The sequence below is a fragment of the Rutilus rutilus genome, assembly GCF_951802725.1.
Source record: "Rutilus rutilus genome assembly, chromosome: 25".
Taxonomy (NCBI): domain Eukaryota; kingdom Metazoa; phylum Chordata; class Actinopteri; order Cypriniformes; family Leuciscidae; genus Rutilus; species Rutilus rutilus.
Window position 1 is genome coordinate 3685582 of NC_140229.1, and position 22245 is coordinate 3707826.

Genomic DNA, 22245 nt, shown 5'->3' on the forward strand with positions numbered 1-22245 from the left:
GGCATTTCAAAATAAAAGACCCTCATACACACCCATGTTAGCTGACGTGCACAAAATAAAAGTCTCATGTCCATTCCATAGACTGTAAAAAAATAGGTCCATTCATGAAAGCGGACATAGAAAAACAAAAGTCCCTCATAAACACCCATGAAAGCTGACGTACGTAAAACAAAAGTCTCTAGGTGCACACTCATGAAAGAGAAAAATAAATGTCCTTATTTGTGAAACTGAAAGCTGACATATAAAGCATATATATGATAAATAGTGTCACAAATGTCCCTAATCCACACTCATGCAAGCTGCCATAGGCAAATTAAACCATAATAACCCTGCAGAATTTTTAATGTTATATAGGCACTGCTGCTAAAATAATAAATCATCATAAAGACGCTTTGCTCTTAGCATGTTCTAGCCTGTTTCCCAGTCTGACTGTCTACAAACCAGCCATTCAACCATTTTAGCATTATATAATACTATTTACTAATTTTATATTTAACACATGATTTTATCATGAGGGATTTACAATGCACTTATTATTTAAACTACTGAATTAACCTCAATGCAAATGTCTTCATTAAGTGCATGATGGTGATAGTTCATTTGAAACTACAACTTAATGTAGGCTACATGTAATGTACATAAAATTGAATTTTGACTTACATTATACATAACATTAAAATCACAACATAACAAAATTATATTGAGACATTTTATTAGAAAAAAATGTGGACATTATAATAATTCGTGTACACAAGTATGTAAATTGAGAACAGCTCAGAAATAGCTAATTTTGCCTTCTTTTAATAGTAATAGCCAGTGTTGGGAGTAATGCATTATAGTAACGCAAGTTACATAATCAGATTACTTTTTTCAAGTAACTATTAAAGTAATACATTACTTTTAAATTTACAACAAAATATCTGAATTTAAATGTGAACATGCTTACTTTTGATAATCCAATTCAACCATATGAATAAGGAAAAATGACAACATATTTGTGTTTTATCTTATTTTTATTGCTGAATAGTGTTTTTTTTTTTTTTACAAACAAACAAACAAACAAACAAGCAAGGCCAGCCCAGGTGAGAAAAAGTAACACAAAAGTAATGTGACGCATTACTTTCCATAAAAAGTATCAAAGTAACACAATTAGTCACTTTTTTAGGGAATAACAGAATATTCTAATGCATTGCTTTTAAAAGTAACTTTGCCCAACACTGGTAATATCTCATTCTTCTGACTATTATTCACATAAGACTCCTTGAATTAAATAATAATGATATTTCTGTCTTTTATACTCTGTTCCACAGAGAGAGTGATTTGTAGTTTATGAGCCTGAATGCTTAAAGAGGGCAATATTCCACATATACAATCCTTCTCTAATCTTCATCTATTCTATACTCAAAGTTATAGTCTTGAGTGGGTGCAGTGTCCAGTTCAAACCACAAGTCAAGCCAAGAGGCATCTGTTGTTGACATTGCTGGTGTGGTGGGTGGAGGTGTAGTCGTCGTTGTGGTTGTTGTGGTTGTCGTGATGCCTTTCATCCTCTCCATTCTCATCTTACGCATGCGCATCAGTCGTAGGCGACGCAGACGGTCATTCTGGGGGGCCGCGGCGGCCCCTGCGCTCTCGACGCTGACGCGGTTGTTTGTGTTTCCGGGGGTGTTGGTAACCAGTCTTGGCCTCTTCCCACTCTGGCTCATGATTTGTTGGATACGAGCCCAGTTGGATTTGGTCAGAGTGAAGCTGCAGGGCGTAGCATTGGCATCATAGCCCACAATGCAAAGACGAGTCTGAGAAGAATAACCATCCGCTCTTGCAGTGACGCGATACTCGCCTGGGTTGAGAAGACGCCAGTAATCGCCAGTGGCAGCTTTGAGAAATAAAAGTCTGGATTAATATAACATATAATATACTACAAAGATATGTCCCTAAGCAGGGATTCCCAAACTTTTGACCTAAAATATTTAATAATAATAAGTCCCAGATATTTAAGTTAATATCTGAACAACTGAACAACATGTTCACAATTCTCTGATGGTGATTAATGGTCACACATGTATGTATATGTGGAAGCTCATTTCCACAAAAGAAAAAAAAAACATGATTTTACTAATCATAATTATGACATTAAAAGTGGAAATTATAGCCATAATTATGACATTTACCCCCGGTTTCACAGAACAGACTTAAGTCTAGTCCAAGACTAAAATGCATGTTTGAGCTGTTTTAACTGAAAGCAACTTGCCCTGATACTGTATATCTTAAAATATGTCAGTGCCATTTTTTTGTCTCAAGATGCACACCAGTAATGTTTTTTTTTTAAGGCACGTTTATAAAAGCTACTTAAATGTACTAATTTAACTAAGGCTTAATCCTGGCTCAATCTAAGCCCTGTCTGTGAAACCAGGCCAAAAAGTCGAAATTATGGCACACAAAGTTGGCATTCTGACTTAAAAGGTCAGAATTATGACATACATTTTTTGAAATTATGACAAAAATGAGAAATTCAGACTAAAATATGACATTAAATGTTAAAATTATGTCCATTATGAAATAGAAAGTAATAAATTAAACTTTGTAAGTCATAATTATGACTTCTTATAGACCTATTAGGACAGAATGTCTGTTACCGGTTTTGACGTCATGTTTGATTCCCTCCACTGACACTGTGGCGTTTGCTAGAAGATTCCCACCGACATCTCGCACAACTCCTTTAATGCCTCGATGCACCTGCGGGTCACAGAAATTATACGTTTTTTGAGACTTTGTTGCTGTTATACATTGTGCATTGTCTAGAAATATAAATTCTGCATCCGTCCACCTTCTGGCTTTGAGCTTCAGCCACTATGTCACACAGAGATCTGAACTGTATGTGTTTAGTAACCTGTTCAATGAAAGCCAGCAGAGCCTCTCGGTTGTTTTCCCACTCTGACGCCAATTCGCTTTCATGTGGAAACTTATCGCACCCAAGAAAGATGGAGATCTCAAAGCAGTTGGTGTGCAGGTAGCTGAAATCGTTCATGCCTAAAGCAACACAGAAGTGTAATTGTAAGAGGAGTGTTTTTTCCTTTACAGATAATATAGGGGAGTAAGTGCCTCTACTACTGCATCTGTTGTTTTGAACATTCAGAGAATATTCAGAAATAATGTTTACATAACTTAACGGGAACGTTAGCCAAACATTCTTGGAACACTTCTTTGTTATCTGGGTAAATTAAATGGATAGTTCACCTAAAAATGGAAATTCTGTCATTAATTCCTCTCCCTCATGTTGTTCCAAACCCATAAGACTTTCGTTCATCTTTGGAACACAAATGAAGTTCTTTTAATGAAATCTAAGAGATTTCTGTCCCTCCATTGACAGCTACACAACTACCACTTTGATGCTTCAAAAAATTCATAGAGAGATCGTAAAACTAATTAATATGAATTGAGCAGTTTATTCAAAATTTTCTAAAGAGACAAGATCTCTTCGATGAACAGATTTAATTAAGGCTTTTATTCACATTTAAACATTGATCAGCGAACATAAACAGAAGCTCAACCGAACCTGGTTGACGTGTGAGAACAAAACCTCTTGCTGAAGCTCAAACGTGCTGCGTAACACAAGAATGAACCTCATTGGTTCTTGCTGAAGCTCAAACGTGCTGCGTAACACAAGAATGAACCTCATTGGTTCTTGCTGAAGCTCAAACGTGCTGCGTAACACGAGAATGAAGCTCATTGGTTCTTGTTGAAGCTCAAGCGTGCTGCGTAACACGAGAATGAACCTCATTGGTTCTTGCTGAAGCTCAAGCGTGCTGCGTAACACGAGAATGAACCTCATTGGTTCTTGCTGAAGCTCAAGCGTGCTGCGTAACACGAGAATGAACCTCATTGGTTCTTGTTGAAGCTCAAGCGTGCTGCGTAACACGAGAATGAACCTCATTGGTTCTTGTTGAAGTTCAAACGTGCTGCGTAACACGAGAATGAACCTCATTGGTTCTTGCTGAAGCTCAAGCGTGCTGCGTAACACGAGAATGAACCTCATTGGTTCTTGTTGAAGCTCAAACGTGCTGCGTAACACGAGAATGAACCTCATTGGTTCTTGCTGAAGCTCAAGCGTGCTGCGTAACACGAGAATGAACCTCATTGGTTCTTGTTGAAGTTCAAACGTGCTGCGTAACACGAGAATGAACCTCATTGGTTCTTGCTGAAGCTCAAGCGTGCTGCGTAACACGAGAATGAACCTCAATGGTTCTTGAGGAAGTTCAAACGTGCTGCGTAACACGAGAATGAACCTCATTGGTTCTTGCTGAAGCTCAAGCGTGCTGCGTAACACGAGAATGAACCTCATTGGTTCTTGCTGAAGCTCAAACGTGCTGCGTAACACGAGAATGAACCTCAATGGTTCTTGAGGAAGTTCAAACGTGCTGCGTAACACGAGAATGAACCTCATTGGTTCTTGCTGAAGCTCAAACGTGCTGCGTAACACGAGAATGAACCTCACTGGTTCTTGAGGAAGTTCAAACGTGCTGCGTAACACGAGAATGAACCTCATTGGTTCTTGAGGAAGTTCAAACGTGCTGCGTAACACGAGAATGAACCTCATTGGTTCTTGAGGAAGCTCAAACGTGCTGCGTAACACGAGAATGAACCTCATTGGTTCTTGCTGAAGCTCAAACGTGCTGCGTAACACGAGAATGAACCTCATTGGTTCTTGCTGAAGCTCAAACGTGCTGCGTAACACGAGAATGAACCTCACTGGTTCTTGAGGAAGTTCAAACGTGCTGCGTAACACGAGAATGAACCTCATTGGTTCTTGAGGAAGCTCAAACGTGCTGCGTAACACGAGAATGAACCTCATTGGTTCTTGCTGAAGCTCAAACGTGCTGCGTAACACGAGAATGAACCTCATTGGTTCTTGCTGAAGCTCAAACGTGCTGCGTAACACGAGAATGAACCTCATTGGTTCTTGAGGAAGCTCAAACGTGCTGCGTAACACGAGAATGAACCTCATTGGTTCTTGCTGAAGCTCAAACGTGCTGCGTAACACGAGAATGAACCTCATTGGTTCTTGCTGAAGCTCAAACGTGCTGCGTAACACGAGAATGAACCTCATTGGTTCTTGAGGAAGCTCAAACGTGCTGCGTAACACGAGAATGAACCTCACTGGTTCTTGAGGAAGTTCAAACGTGCTGCGTAACACGAGAATGAACATCATTGGTTCTTGAGGAAGTTCAAACGTGCTGCGTAACACGAGAATGAACCTCATTGGTTCTTGAGGAAGCTCAAACGTGCTGCGTAACACGAGAATGAACCTCATTGGTTCTTGCTGAAGCTCAAACGTGCTGCGTAACACGAGAATGAACATCATTGGTTCTTGAGGAAGTTCAAACGTGCTGCGTAACACGAGAATGAACCTCATTGGTTCTTGAGGAAGTTCAAACGTGCTGCGTAACACGAGAATGAACCTCATTGGTTCTTGAGGAAGCTCAAACGTGCTGCGTAACACGAGAATGAACCTCATTGGTTCTTGCTGAAGCTCAAACGTGCTGCGTAACACGAGAATGAACCTCAATGGTTCTTGAGGAAGTTCAAACGTGCTGCGTAACACGAGAATGAACCTCATTGGTTCTTGAGGAAGCTCATACGTGCTGCGTAACACGAGAATGAACCTCATTGGTTCTTGCTGAAGCTCAAACGTGCTGCGTAACACGAGAATGAACATCATTGGTTCTTGAGGAAGTTCAAACGTGCTGCGTAACACGAGAATGAACCTCATTGGTTCTTGAGGAAGTTCAAACGTGCTGCGTAACACGAGAATGAACCTCATTGGTTCTTGAGGAAGTTCAAACGTGCTGCATAACACGAGAATGAACCTCACTGGTTCTTGAGGAAGTTCAAACGTGCTGCGTAACACGAGAATGAACCTCACTGGTTCTTGAGGAAGTTCAAACGTGCTGCGTAACACGAGAATGAACCTCATTGGTTCTTGAGGAAGTTCAAACGTGCTGCGTAACACGAGAATGAACCTCACTGGTTCTTGAGGAAGTTCAAACGTGCTGCGTAACACGAGAATGAACCTCATTGGTTCTTGAGGAAGCTCAAACGTGCTGCGTAACACGAGAATGAACCTCATTGGTTCTTGCTGAAGCTCAAACGTGCTGCGTAACACAAGAATGAACCTCATTGGTTCTTGCTGAAGCTCAAACGTGCTGCGTAACACGAGAATGAACCTCATTGGTTCTTGAGGAAGCTCAAACGTACTGCGTAACACGAGAATGAACCTCAATGGTTCTTGCTGAAGCTCAAACGTGCTGCGTAACACGAGAATGAACCTCATTGGTTCTTGAGGAAGCGCAAGCGTGCTGCGTAACACGAGAATGAACCTCAATGGTTCTTGAGGAAGTTCAAACGTGCTGCGTAACACGAGAATGAACCTCATTGGTTCTTGAGGAAGCTCAAACGTGCTGCGTAACACGAGAATGAACCTCATTGGTTCTTGCTGAAGCTCAAACGTGCTGCGTAACACGAGAATGAACCTCACTGGTTCTTGAGGAAGCGCAAGCGTGCTGCGTAACACGAGAATGAACCTCAATGGTTCTTGAGGAAGTTCAAACGTGCTGCGTAACACGAGAATGAACCTCATTGGTTCTTGAGGAAGCTCAAACGTGCTGCGTAACACGAGAATGAAACTCATTGGTTCTTGAGGAAGCTCAAACGTGCTGCTTAACACGAGAATGAACCTCATTGGTTCTTGAGGAAGTTCAAACGTGCTGCGTAACACGAGAATGAACCTCACTGGTTCTTGAGGAAGTTCAAACGTGCTGCGTAACACGAGAATGAACCTCATTGGTTCTTGCTGAAGCTCAAACGTGCTGCGTAACACAAGAATGAACCTCATTGGTTCTTGCTGAAGCTCAAACGTGCTGCGTAACACGAGAATGAACCTCAATGGTTCTTGCTGAAGCTCAAACGTGCTGCGTAACACGAGAATGAACCTCATTGGTTCTTGAGGAAGCTCAAACGTGCTGCGTAACACGAGAATGAACCTCAATGGTTCTTGCTGAAGCTCAAACGTGCTGCGTAACACGAGAATGAACCTCATTGGTTCTTGAGGAAGCGCAAGCGTGCTGCGTAACACGAGAATGAACCTCAATGGTTCTTGAGGAAGTTCAAACGTGCTGCGTAACACAAGAATGAACCTCATTGGTTCTTGAGGAAGCTCAAACGTGCTGCGTAACACGAGAATGAACCTCATTGGTTCTTGCTGAAGCTCAAACGTGCTGCGTAACACGAGAATGAACCTCATTGGTTCTTGAGGAAGCGCAAGCTTGCTGCGTAACACGAGAATGAACCTCAATGGTTCTTGAGGAAGTTCAAACGTGCTGCGTAACACGAGAATGAACCTCATTGGTTCTTGAGGAAGCTCAAACGTGCTGCGTAACACGAGAATGAACCTCATTGGTTCTTGAGGAAGTTCAAACGTGCTGCGTAACACGAGAATGAACCTCATTGGTTCTTGAGGAAGTTCAAACGTGCTGCGTAACACGAGAATGAACCTCATTGGTTCTTGAGGAAGTTCAAACGTGCTGCGTAACACGAGAATGAACCTCATTGGTTCTTGAGGAAGTTCAAACGTGCTGCGTAACACAAGAATGAACCTCATTGGTTCTTGAGGAAGTTCAAACGTGCTGCGTAACACGAGAATGAACCTCATTGGTTCTTGAGGAAGTTCAAACGTGCTGCGTAACACGAGAATGAACCTCATTGGTTCTTGAGGAAGTTCAAACGTGCTGCGTAACACGAGAATGAACCTCATTGGTTCTTGCTGAAGCTCAAACGTGCTGCGTAACACAAGAATGAACCTCATTGGTTCTTGCTGAAGCTCAAACGTGCTGCGTAACACAAGAATGAACCTCATTGGTTCTTGCTGAAGTTCAAACGTGCTGCGTAACACGAGAATGAACCTCATTGGTTCTTGAGGAAGTTCAAACGTGCTGCGTAACACGAGAATGAACCTCATTGGTTCTTGAGGAAGTTCAAACGTGCTGCGTAACACGAGAATGAACCTCATTGGTTCTTGAGGAAGTTCAAACGTGCTGCGTAACACGAGAATGAACCTCATTGGTTCTTGCTGAAGCTCAAACGTGCTGCGTAACACAAGAATGAACCTCATTGGTTCTTGCTGAAGTTCAAACGTGCTGCGTAACACGAGAATGAACCTCATTGGTTCTTGAGGAAGTTCAAACGTGCTGTGTAACACGAGAATGAACCTCATTGGTTCTTGAGGAAGTTCAAACGTGCTGCGTAACACGAGAATGAACCTCATTGGTTCTTGAGGAAGTTCAAACGTGCTGCGTAACACGAGAATGAACCTCATTGGTTCTTGAGGAAGTTCAAACGTGCTGCGTAACACAAGAATGAACCTCATTGGTTCTTGAGGAAGTTCAAACGTGCTGCGTAACACGAGAATGAACCTCATTGGTTCTTGAGGAAGTTCAAACGTGCTGCGTAACACGAGAATGAACCTCATTGGTTCTTGAGGAAGTTCAAACGTGCTGCGTAACACGAGAATGAAGGATCTCATTGGTTCTTGCTGAAGCTCAAACGTGCTGCGTAACACAAGAATGAACCTCATTGGTTCTTGCTGAAGCTCAAACGTGCTGCGTAACACGAGAATGAACCTCATTGGTTCTTGAGGAAGTTCAAACGTGCTGCGTAACACGAGAATGAACCTCATTGGTTCTTGAGGAAGTTCAAACGTGCTGCGTAACACGAGAATGAACCTCATTGGTTCTTGAGGAAGTTCAAACGTGCTGCGTAACACGAGAATGAACCTCATTGGTTCTTGAGGAAGTTCAAACGTGCTGCGTAACACGAGAATGAACCTCATTGGTTCTTGAGGAAGTTCAAACGTGCTGCGTAACACAAGAATGAACCTCATTGGTTCTTGAGGAAGTTCAAACGTGCTGCGTAACACGAGAATGAACCTCATTGGTTCTTGAGGAAGTTCAAACGTGCTGCGTAACACGAGAATGAACCTCATTGGTTCTTGAGGAAGTTCAAACGTGCTGCGTAACACGAGAATGAAGGATCTCATTGGTTCTTGCTGAAGCTCAAACGTGCTGCGTAACACAAGAATGAACCTCATTGGTTCTTGCTGAAGCTCAAACGTGCTGCGTAACACGAGAATGAACCTCATTGGTTCTTGAGGAAGTTCAAACGTGCTGCGTAACACAAGAATGAACCTCATTGGTTCTTGAGGAAGTTCAAACGTGCTGCGTAACACAAGAATGAACCTCATTGGTTCTTGAGGAAGTTCAAACGTGCTGCGTAACACAAGAATGAACCTCATTGGTTCTTGAGGAAGTTCAAACGTGCTGCGTAACACAAGAATGAACCTCATTGGTTCTTGAGGAAGTTCAAACGTGCTGCGTAACACAAGAATGAACCTCATTGGTTCTTGAGGAAGTTCAAACGTGCTGCGTAACACGAGAATGAACCTCATTGGTTCTTGAGGAAGTTCAAACGTGCTGCGTAACACGAGAATGAACCTCATTGGTTCTTGAGGAAGTTCAAACGTGCTGCGTAACACAAGAATGAACCTCATTGGTTCTTGCTGAAGCGCAAGCGTGCTGCGTAACACGAGAATGAACCTCATTGGTTCTTGCTGAAGCGCAAGCGTGCTGCGTAACACGAGAATGTTGAATGAAGATGAACGAAATGTTTGAGGGTTTGGAACGACATGAGGGTGAGGAATTAATGACAGAGTTTCCATTTAATTCTAGGTGTATGTGCACTCTAAATAAATATTACACTCTAAAAGATGCAGGGTTGTTTTAACCCAAATTTGGACGAACCCAACCGTTGGGTTAATTTTTATTTATTTAATTAATAACCCAATGGCTGGGTTTGTCCATATTTGATCCAAATTTGTGCTGAAACAACCCAGCATTTTAGAGTGTAGAATTTTTTTCAAAATCATCACATACTGCCCACAACCGGCTTCCAGCTGGCCCTGTTGATGATGCCCTGGCCGCCCGTGATGTCATCGGTGTGACAGGACCCGCGGTGGTTCTCCGTCAGGGTCAGGTGACTGTGCGCGTACGTCATGGCGAGCCACCGAAACAGGGTTTCGTCCGCCGTCTCGCGAAGAGCACCCTCGTTCTGTCGCTGAATCCTGGCCCATGTCTCTTCGTTCATGTGGTGGTACTCAAACCCCGACTGACCCCCCCTGCTGTCCGAGCCCGTGGCCCGGGGTGGACGCTGCATGTCGAAGGGGTACGTGACGATCTTCTCTCCGCCCTGGAGATTAGCGCCCAGAACGAACGGTGTCCTCTCCATCCAACTGATGATTGCTTTTGTTTCAACTGCGACCTAGAGTGCAGGTTTGGTTTGTTTTGTAAATGAAACTCTGGAAGATAAATTACTGACAGAACTATTCTGCCTTCAAGTCATGTCAGAATTATGTTTACGAGATGAACACCATGATTGTATCTTCATTTCGGTCAGATTTAGTTTTAGTCATTAATGACTGTAAAAGTTTTATTTGCTCATTGTCCGGTGTATTTTGCTTTTTATTTTGTTGCAAAAATTAGTTAGAGCTTTTTTTTCCTCTAAAAACTGCTTAGTTGTTTCAACCCAACTTTGGGTCAAATATAGACAAACCCAGCCGTTGGGTTCAATTTTTAAATTACATTTTTAACCCAACGTTTGGGTTTGTCCATATTTGACCCAAAATTGGGTTAAAACAACCCAGCATTTTTTTACAGTGTGAAAAATATCTGAAACATCCTTGCAACAATATTTAGACAGGCTACTTGACAAGAAAAATTGTATTGCAGAAAATCAGTGTTGGGTAAGTTACTCTAAAATGATTAATTACTAACTACTAATTACATCTTCAACAGTGTAATCAGATTACTCTCTCTCTAAAAGTATCAGTTGTACAATACAAAGACAGACATGAAACTACTCTTGTAATCAATTCAAATAAATAATGTAAAATTAGAAAAAAAACTGTTAAACTGTTGCCTTATCTCAATAAACTTTGTGCTCGCTCTCAAAAGCACTGAAATATAGTTTTCCCTTTGCGAACAAACGTGAAGTTTCTCTGGGGAACGCGATACTTTTGGGAGCAAAAGTTTTGCGAAACACTATTGAACACTATTGAACTCTAATTTCCCCTCCCATCTAATTTTTGGAAATATCACCATGTATTATGTAAATTTTAAATGAATTTTTTCCTTTGTTGTATTTGTCTGGATTTTGAAAAACAAAATTAATGAAAAAGATTGCTAGTCATAATTGCTAAAAAGTCGTAATTATCTTTTAAATGTTTTATTCTGTGGCAGAAACAAGCTTCCATAAAATGCCCAATCCATTATCCATCTACCCATCTATTTACTGATTGAGTTCGATTTTTTAAATCATTTTTCCAAACTTAAGTAGGATCTATCTAGGTTGACTTGAAGGCAGCTTTGTGTCTAGACAGGGCTCTTTCTTCAGTTCCACTCACAGAGCCATTGAGAAAGTTCTCAGGCATGGGAATATGGTGATTGGGAACGATCCGTGGCACCCATCCCCTGTCCTCCGCACCCCACAGGACACTGTTCAGGTCTGGGAAATTCTGGAAAATATCGTATCCCTCTTCTGTCCAGTGTCCCAGAGCCCAGTTTCCCATTTCAGAGCCCTAGACAAACAAGCATCCGCCCAAGAAAACAATGAGTCACATGACAAACAGAAACGGCATGGGCCGAGAACAGGGATTATTTGTTTAAAGCGTGTCTCACCATCTCGAAGGCCAGCTCATAGGCGTCAGGGTTCAGGGACGGCACTAGATGGATGCGCACTCCTTCCACAAGGCGGCGCACTCGCGGATTGTCGTCGTTGTATTCTTTACACAGGAACTGCATCAAGAGCAGGACAAGTTCCCTGCCCAGGACTTCATTCCCATGAAGCCCTGCTGTGTACCGGAATTCTGGTTCACCTTAGAAAAACATGGTTTGACTTGGTGGGAGCAAATTAGTGATTGACCAATCAATTGGCCGTTAAACAATAAAATATCTGTAGGCTATTTATACAAAGTGAGATGCAAAAGTTTGAGTAAAAAATAACTTTTTCCCATTTAAACCATAAAATAAACGAGTTTTAGAATTTAAAAAAGGAAGGTATGAAATATAAACTTTCAGATGCACAATTTCTATTAAAATCCCCCTGTGGTTAAAATCAAGTTTTTAATGTTGTTTATATGTATCTATGTGGTGTTTTTAATAAGCTTTAAGACAAACCATGTGTAAATTCATAAGTCGACAGCATTGCTGAGTGGTTTCTCCTTAAAACTGCAGTGAACCAATGACAGTCTCAAAAACACGCTTTGAAATCGCTGGTGTTTCTGACGTCACAAACTACCTTGTAAGTTGTAACCAATCAGATCAACGTGTGATCGAGTGAGTGAGTGGAGGCGGGGCTCATTTGCATATTCATAGAAGCGCGTATACTAAATGAGGCAAGGGTGTAGAGTTACATTCAAGCTATTTTACGCCATGAACAATTTTTTTTCAAGGAAAAAAACGTTTAAATATGTCATTTTGGTGATTAAAGATGAGTTTAAGGGATACAATTATTGACTACAGGGGGACTTTAAAATTGCAGTTTAACTGGCCGGGTTGACACAGATCTATCACACCCTCTTAGAAAGTACCTGTCTCATGTTCTCCAGGGTTATCTGAGATCTCCATGGCGTACATCTTCAGCCCTTGAGAGCTTTTTCCGATGTTGTATATTCTGGTGATGTTGGGACATTCTTCATTTATGACCTTCATCATCTGTTTATACACACATACCTGTACATGAAAACACTTGCAGGACAGCAACTTTTCCACAAGACTACAAAAGAGAGTCCAAACTTCATACTGCACGTGTTGTGACGTGCATCTGAACCTCAGCTTTGACCTCAGTGACCTTGAGAATACCTGTGTGGCTGTAAACGTCTCACCTGTCTCATCTCTTTGTAGTTGTGATGCCTGTAATCGAGATCATCCGTCGGTGGAACGTCGTTCTCAGTTAGATAGCTAGCTGGTAAGAGAGACTCACTTGAGCTTATAGACATAGGCTACATGACAAAAATATGATGAAAGCCATTTTTTGTTTTGAAAAATGTTATTTGAAATCACATTTAGATATGTAATGGTTTAAATATGAAAGCCAATTTCTGTCATATAATACAAAAAAAATCATAATTTTAGACTTTTTAAGACGTACATGACAAAATATGATTAAAAAATATAGTAAATTAAAAAATATTTTTATTGAAAATATTTTTTTTTCTTAAATAGAAAAATATTATTTAGATATGGAAGCCCATTTACCACATAAGAAAAACAAATGTTTTGGTTAATCATAATTATGAGATTCAAAAGCTGTGATTATGAAATAAAAAAAGATTATGACATAAAAATTTGAAATTATAAGGAAAAATGTCAAAATTATGACATAAAATGACATAATTATGACAAACTAAGTCATGAGATAAAAAGGCATAATTATAAGATAAAAGGCATAATAATACGGTCATACAAATGAGATTAAAATAGTCAAAATTATGAGATTAAAAAGTCAAAATGAATGCATACTAAGTCAATGATGAGATAAAAAGTAATAATTATGAGATCATTTTTTTTTAATTATGACATAAATTGAAATTAGTCTTCGTAGTCACAATTTTTACTTTTTATTTTATGTCATGCTCATTTTGACTTTGTTGTGGTAAAAACTTATTAGATTAATGTCAAAATAGAGTTAGAGTTCCAATAGAGTTTTTTTTTTTCTTGGATTAATATCATATATCAAGGCCATAACCATGTTTTTTTTTTTTTTTTGCCTTTTTTTTTTGCCTTTTTTTAATATACAGCATAAAGAAATAGAACAGTGAAGGAAACTGGTTACGGCCCTGTCATATAAAAATGTATTTCAGAGTGGTTTATCAAAACACATGGGTGGAGCGTGAAGTCCAGATCCACCTCTCTCTATGTAATTTGGCCATAATGAGTGGAGCTAGAAGGTCCGACCACACCCTACCCCACCCATAACACTATTCCCTCCAGTGTTAGATCCACAGAGGTGGAGATGGACTAGGTCAAGCTCAACCCATGAGGTTGAAAGGGATAGAGCTGGATGTCATTTGACTCTTCAGTGAGCACCACTTGAAACAAATGAGTCAGGCTCAGGTGAGAGCTGCAGTGCTTACTGGGTAATGGGCATCCGAGCACTTCTACCCTCATGCACAGGCTGCCGTTCCAGCTCTGCGGGAGAACACGCATGTAACGCGCCACCACCGGATACGAGAACTCCGTCATTACTGGAGTGTCTTTATCCACATTCCCATAAAAAAGCTATAGGATGAAGAATAAAAAAACAGGTTTTGGCCATGCAAGATGCTTGACATTAGGAGTGTAACGGTACATGTATTCGTCCCGATTCGTTTTGGGGATTTTCATTCTCAAGAATAAAAAAAAAAAAAAAAACACATTTATTTAAACACATATGTGACCCTGGACCACAAAACCAGTCACATAGGTCACAATTTTGAAATTGAGATGTATACATCATATGAAGGCTGAATAAATAATATTTCCATTGATGTATGGTTTGCTAGGATATGACAATATTTGGCTGAGATACAACTATTTGAACATCTGGAATCTGAGGGTGACAAAAAAATCGAAACCTTGAGAAAATCGCCTTTAAAGTTCTACATTTATGTTGGCGATTGTGCTGCATTCACTCACAAAAATAAACGTTTTATATATTTACGGTAGGAAATGTACAAAATATCTTCATGGAACATGATCTTTACTTAATATCCTAATGATTTTTGGCATAAAAGAAAAATCGATAATTTTGACCCATACAATGATTGATTGTTGGCTATTGCCACAAATATACCCGTGCGACTTGTGACTGGTTTTGTGATTCACATTTGTAAAAAAAAAAAAAAAAAAGTTTAATTTAAAAAAAGAAATTTTGTGTTTAGTTTTCTCCCCCTGCTGTACCGAACCCGTAGTGAACCGTGACTTCAATACCGAGGTAAGTACCGAACCGTCATGTTTGAGAACCGTTACACCCCTATTGACTATAATAAAGTTTTATGCCGTTTTAACGTAATAAGTGTATGTAACTGACCCACTCGGCGTAACCATCATGAAGCACCGTCCATTCCCGGCTGTCGTTACTGAAGGCCACGAAATACGACGACACAAAGTCATTACTGGAAGAGAGAAGGAACGAAGCAACTCCTTGTCTTTCTGCAATACTTGTTATCAAGTGAAAAAGTGTGAATATTTTGACCCCTCCTCTCTTACTGTGAGTCTGAGTTCCTGCCCTGCGTAATGACCCCTGTGAACTCCACCTCTCGACGGGCGTCCACCTGAAACCAGTGCTCCTTCTCCTCCGTGTCAGCACACCATCCTCCGCCGTAAACGTCCTCCTCATCAGCCGAGTTCTGCAGAACAGAAGCTCACTTTAAAATCTCGATTTTTTTATGCATTAATATTCCCTCATGATCTTGAACTTGCATTACGCACAACAGCTTAATGTGTCAATGCATGACATCCATCTTAACTGCTCTCACAGGTACTATAATCAAAATCCCTTTAAGGAAAGTCATTTCACTCGTTGTCCATCTTTGAAACGCCTCTCGGGCGGCATCAATCATGCAAGTACAGCTCTTTGAATGGGGAAACATCACTTTCTCTAAAGCGGTTCACCAAGCTTCAATTTCCTATTTGAAATCAATTAAATCTGACAACTGTCTCATATATTTTGTTTCTAAATGCTCAAATCGTGACAAAAAAACTTTTTCCGCCATTTTGCACTTTCTCCCATTCACAGTAATGTGAGTGCACCGACTTTCTATATATAAAGTCTTTGCTGTAGTTTGTGAAATAATCTGTTTTCTGCTTAAATTTATGATTAAATTATTGAATTATCTTGCTTAAGTCTTTGTGGTTCACCTTGCTAGTTTTCCACTAGTTTGATGTTTTGGGGCACTTGATGTTTTAGGCTGACCAACTAAACCAGCTTTAAAAAGACCAGTAAACCACTTAGACTGGTTTAAACCATGTCTTTTTTCTTCTTCTTCTTCTTCTTCTTCTTCTTCTTCTTCTTCTTCTTCCTTTTTTTATTTATTGTTACAATTTGTTATTTGTTTTTACTAAACAGCTTAAATTTCTATTTAATCTTCTCATCTTCTTCTTTTTGCAAATTTTACTTCAGATCTTTGTGCACAGCATTGGCTAGTTTTGGCATGAATTTGATTTAAATAATATTTTCTTACTCAGCATTCTTGTTTTCCGGTACCAATATCTCAACATTCTTCAAGATACATTTACGTGAGATATTAAGTCTTGTTTTCTGAAAATATCTAAATTAAGCAAGTTTTTTTTTTTTTTTTTTTTTATCTTGTTTTAAAACTTTTAACTTTTTTTTTCTTCAGAAAACAAGCCTTTTCCATCTCAAGCAAATGTTTCCTGATTCAAGAATGTTTAGATATTTGTACTAAGTAAGTTTGCAGTGATTAAGCACTGGAATATTTTCAAGTATTTTGAAATATATGATCCTATCTATTATCCTCCTCACAATATTTGAAATCGTATGAAACTGTAATATGGTTTGACTATGTATGTACCTGCATGTTCAGACGTCCTCTCAGAGCTGAAAATCCATGATGAGACATAGACGACGCCAGTATCTGATCGTCCTCCACTCGATGGGACTCCATGCCTAGAGGAGGACACTCTGAAGGACCAGAAACACTGTATCATTCTTTCTTAAAGGCTCTTAAATCCTATGATAAGAGCACTGACAGCTTTCTCTGAGCAGATGTATTTCAGACACTGAATATCTCTCATTTTTTTACAGAGGAAAACCATTTGTGCTGAACAAAGGCTGAAGCTGAAGCCAACAGCGGTTCTGGTCCAAAAAGCCAGAAACTCCAGCTGGAAACCAAAATCACAGTGGGGGAAGAACATGTCGGCTCTGGCATTTACTGCTTTCAGCTCAGAGTTTGCTCTCTGAACTCACAGAAAACCACTTCTGCATTTACAAATACCCACTTCCATAAGAGACTGTGTGTTTTTGCTCTGATTATAATGTGATTTGTGGCTGTTTTCCAGAAATACTCACTCTTTGGCTCGGCATGAGGAGGCGTCTGCTTTCTCTTCTCCTCCTCCTCCTCTTCCCACATCTTCCGTAGTTTTTCCGCTGTGTAAGGGAATGGAGAGACTGAGCGTCATACTGAGAGACTTAAAATAGTTGAAACAGGTACATCTTTGTTGTTTTTACTTATTGAGTAAATGCCAGCACAACCCAGAGAGAGAAATGTGCTAAAAACTTGCACTTGTTTAGTTCACAATAAATAAACTCAATGAAACTCATTATTTACAGTTTTACATTGACATTTTCAAAACAACTAAGCATGCATTAAGCATGTATTGCTGAAATTATAGATTTTTTGTCATATAGTAAAAACATTTAAAAGACACAAAAATACAAACAGAACCGCTAAATGCTTTCTAATGAATAAATAACAATGGTATTTTTCACTACATCTCTGCGGGTCAACATATGCATGCAATAAAAGCCCATTCTCTTTCATTTGAACAAACATTAAACTGATTTACAGACCCTTCTCCTCTTTGGCCTTTCTCGCTCTTTCTAGCTCTTCTTCCAGCTTCTTTGCTGCCACTGATTATTCAGAGAGAGAGCAAATTAGGATACAAATATTCTATGCATTCAAAACATTATGACAGATTCAAGCTCTTTGAGAAAGATTGAAATGGTGCAAACGTACAGTCAGAATAATCATATTCCTCATACCAAGGGGCGATTGTTCGAGGGGTGGTAGTGGTTTCCTCTAGATGAAAAAGGATTATTTGACAAATGTGAGTAACAGAAAACATAACATGGCATTTATTTGCATTCATTCATACATTGCATTCCTTGCTCATATGCTATTTGCATTTTCACATTAGTGCATAAATGAAATTGCATTGATGTAATTGCCTATAGAGAACCTATGGTGTTGTTGGTGAGTGTTGCTGTTTAGGTGTTCGGAGTGGTTTTTAGCATGTTGCTATGGTTTCTTTTTTGTTACAAGTACCAACTTTTCCTGACTTTTCAAGTTTTGTTACCTGGGATTGGTAAGTATATACTTGGGTCATCAGTCTTGGGTGGCTCCTTGACTTTAGGGATGAGGTCGGGCTCTTGAACGTCATCTATCAAGTGATCAAATAGTTTATTAATAGTATAGTATTTTGAGAATTTGATGCTAATGTACACTGCTTCAAACATACGTCGGGCGTCCCAGTAATCCGTGTCATGCTCTTTGATTGAGGGTGGTGTCATGGTGTCTTTCTTGCTGTGTTCGTCTACTGTAAGAAAAAAACGAGAGATAACCAAAGAGAAATATTGTGACTACCCAGCTAACAGGGAATGTTCCCAGAACTTTGGCTAACGTTAGTGTTATGAGCAAATATTCTGCCAGTAATGTTAATAGAATGTTCATTCAAAGTTGTTTCAGAATGTTCAGAAAATATTAAAAAGTGTCACATAATGTTTGCAAAGTGTTAAAATAGAAATTTTCCTTGACATTAGTCATACACTGTCAGAAATAGGGGTACAGTAGGAGTCCATTTCTGTCCCCCAAGGTACAATCTACACTAACGTACCCCATTGGGCTTATTATTGGAGCTCAAGGTACATGTATGTAACTTTTTGAGGGTCAAAAAGCATTAAAAGGTACATATATGTACCATTACTTTTAAAGGTTAAGGTACAATATTGTACCCTTGAGGGTACAGCCCCAGTGACAAGCCATTGTACCCCTAAAGGTACAATTATGTACTTTATTTTCTGAGGGTGTAACATCCATAGTATGTCAAAATTTAACTACAATATCACTTAGTATGTCATGACTTTTTATATCATAATTATGATTTACCAAAGTATGATTGTTTTTTCTGTATGTGGTGGAAATGAGCTTCCATAAATATGTAATTAAAGGGAATGAAAGGTGATGTGTGTCATTTCGGCACCAGCGTGATGCTGAGGATTTCTAGGTGGTTTCTTCTCCAAGTCTCTGATGTCTCAGATCTGTTCTTCAATATAAGTCTGTGGGATTTTTATTTTTTTACCACATTGTTTACACTCCTCGGGAAGTCAATGTACCAATGACTTATAATTAGGCCCACTCAGAATCTGCGTTTGCAGAAAGACTTCCACAAAACTGAGATCTGAAGGCTAAAACAAGCTCAAAAGTCTTACTTACTTGGGATTGGAGAACGTTCTGACACACTTCACCTTTGACATGTTTTGCAATGTGGCTAACTCTCTATGTGTTGTATATGTTGCCATACCATGACCTGGGCCAATGGGTTTCTTCATCTCTGTCTTTGGTGGTACTGTTGGAAATACTAAGCATAGAAACTGTATTTAAAGACCACATTAGGATTCACTTTAAAATAATAATGTGCCAGAAGATTGTATAAACATACATGTGTCCCATCCCAGCTCCAAGAGCAGTTTCTCCTCCTCTTCCTCCATGGTCGACTTTCTGGTTGGTTTAGTTTCTCTGGTTGTTGGCGTTGTGGTGGGCTTAAATGCTTTCGGCTTTTTGGTGGGTTTCGGAGGCTTTGGCTTCTTGGTGGGCTTTGGGGGTTTGGGTTTCTTTGTTGGTTTTGGAGGTTTGGGTTTTTTGGTGGGCTTCGGTTTCTTGGCTTTGGCTTCCTTCTCTGCCGCCTTCTTTGCCTTGGCTAGACAATAAATGGGAGAATGATATAAATACGTAAGGACAGCAACATTAATCTAATGATGTACGGCAGAGGATGAAAGCTTTAAGGAAAAGTTTCAGCTTCATCTTTTTGTGATGCAAAAGAACACTTCCATATTAGTCTTGTGCATTTATGTTAAAGATATGATGCTTTTCCATAAGCCCAGAGCAAAATGCTGCTCAGATGTTTGTCTTAAAGTTCCTTTAGATAAGTAAAACAGAAATAAAACATACAATTGGTCCCTCTTGTGCTGTTTTATTCACACATAAAGATGTCACACTGACATGTTGCCTATTTAGACGACGGCTTCGAGTCAAACTCGTATTGTTCAAATTTAACAAATCAAAGAGAAGCTTTTATAAAGTTTTACGGCTGTCATAAACTACTGAAACCACTCTGATGGTGGAAGCAACATTTGAAATACTATCAGATTAAATCCAGACCATGGAAACACAAATAAATCACTGCTCGTACTGGAAGTCATCCCTCCTATCAGATATGAATTATTACACAAGCTTACGTTTAAAGATTTAACATCTGCACAGAGTTACCAAAGAGGTCTCTTTAATATCTGTAATGTTGTTTCTCCTTGAAAGCAATTAGAAACAGTGGAAATGGAGACTTTTGCTTTAGAAAAGAAGGGCGTAGAAATTGCTAGTGAACAATAATTACAAAGAAACAAGTAACACATTGAATTAAACATTACATTTTGAAGTAGAAAGTCTAGTATTTTCTTGTAAAACATACTCCAATAATCTTTGGAGATAATACAAAGTTCTCTGAGATTGAGACTGAGATCTCAATATGAACTCAAACATTTCTCTCTTTTATTTAACAGCTTTTTACTCTTTACTGGATGACAACTATATTGACTCATTTTGGTCTGTTTTTGTCCCCAGAAATTTTAGGAGAAACATCTGAGACAAAGTTAATCCAACAAGATAATTGAGATCTTCCGAGCTACAAAAGACCGATAAAATTTTCCCTGCGGATGCTGTGCAACTTCCTCCTGTTGATAGTTTTCAGGCCGCGCCGACTGAAGGAAAGCTGTCACACACACAGCCGTCTCGAACGGATCCGATAACTCTTGAGTGCTTCAATTCAAACCAAATGTCGGCTCTGTCTCTCTTCCCGTCTGTGTTTCCCAAACCTCCCGGGACTCTGACGTGAGCAAAACGGAGGAGCAGAGAGAAGCCCACAGAATGTTTGTTTTCGTATTCAAAACCCGTGTTTTCAGAAACCATCTGTGATTCTCATTCAACCCTTTTTCAAGCCCAACACTGTAATTTCATTCCCACATGCCTCCTTCATGTTTTTCTCCCCCCAAATGAAAGACAAAAGGAAGAAAAAAACGACAGCAGAAAGTGTGTCAGTGGACTGACCAGTCATGGTTTCACAAAAAAAAAAATGTTGCATAACCTCAAAGGAGCCAGTAAAGCTTTTGGCTGAGCCAGATATCTGTCATTATGACAAACCACAGCCTTCCTATCCTACATGAAACTGGTCTGCAAACACCAAAAAACATCTCACATCTTTTTCTGTTCAATGTTGAGCAAGCAACTTACCAGCTAATAACTCTTCAGATGTCTTTTTTTTCCCTTTTGGTTTCTCTTTTTCAGCCACTTCTTCTGCTCCAGGCTCGTCCATCTGAGTGTCTTCTGAAAATCCATCATGTAGATCTTCTCCTTTTGAAATAACGCCGCTGTTTTGCCTCATTTGGACGCTTCTGGTTCTCTGTTTGGACTTGGCAGCATTAACCAACTCTTCGTTGATAACAAATGTCAAAATCCAGCAGAGGGCAAATAAGGTTGCGTACAGAGAAACCCTCGGTGCCTGCATGGTCATCTGGGACCTTCTACACCAATACTTGCAGTTTAGAGATGGTCTCTCTTTGAATGGTAAGTGTGCGACAGCTGGAAAAGCAAAAACTGGCTAGCTTGGACTCGTCAGGCTGTCTTTGAAAAGTAGATGTTTGGATATTCTTGGATTATCTGCCGGAGATGGTTTCAATGAAGCTGGTGTGGAAGTCAGATGTAACGGGATTGTGGCTGTTTTTCCTTCTTTCAGTGGAATGGAATTCCTCTGACATCCCCCTCTGAGTGAGTGAGGAGCAGGACAAACCCACCGAGAGAAAGAGGAGGAGACTGAGAGAGAGAGAATGTACACTTGTGTTCAAAGGTTTGAGGAAAAGTAAGACAGTCTTTGCTGCGTAATATTTTGTGGAAACCTTAATACACTACCATTCAAAAGTTTGAGGTGAAGTAAGATTTAACCCTTTTATCGTGTTTTTGGGTCATTTTAACCCGGATATGTTAGGTAATGTTATTGCATTGTACTAAAATGTACTGATTTCTCTTACACAGGGTTAAAACTATACCTTTCAAAAACGTTTTGGATCATTTTTGTACTTTTTTGGGAGATTTTTTCC

The 22245-nt window shown here is 39.7% G+C and overlaps 1 protein-coding gene across 1 annotated transcript; it reads right to left on the reverse strand.

The window, feature by feature from the left end:
• Positions 1-1051: 1051 nt before the first annotated feature.
• On the reverse strand, positions 1052-21922 carry aebp1a (AE binding protein 1a). Its single transcript, XM_084400844.1, has 20 exons — positions 21383-21922; positions 19542-19799; positions 19404-19460; positions 18342-18419; positions 18180-18263; positions 17840-17902; positions 17674-17733; positions 17173-17250; positions 16676-16785; positions 15351-15490; positions 15172-15256; positions 14237-14381; positions 12986-13065; positions 12692-12815; positions 11781-11977; positions 11507-11680; positions 9981-10365; positions 2888-3027; positions 2634-2733; positions 1052-1873 (listed from the first exon to the last, which is right to left on the reverse strand). Exons 1-20 carry the CDS (start codon positions 21660-21662, stop codon positions 1380-1382), a joined length of 3132 nt encoding a protein of 1043 aa, XP_084256970.1. The 5' UTR covers positions 21663-21922; the 3' UTR covers positions 1052-1379.
• Positions 21923-22245: the final 323 nt, after the last annotated feature.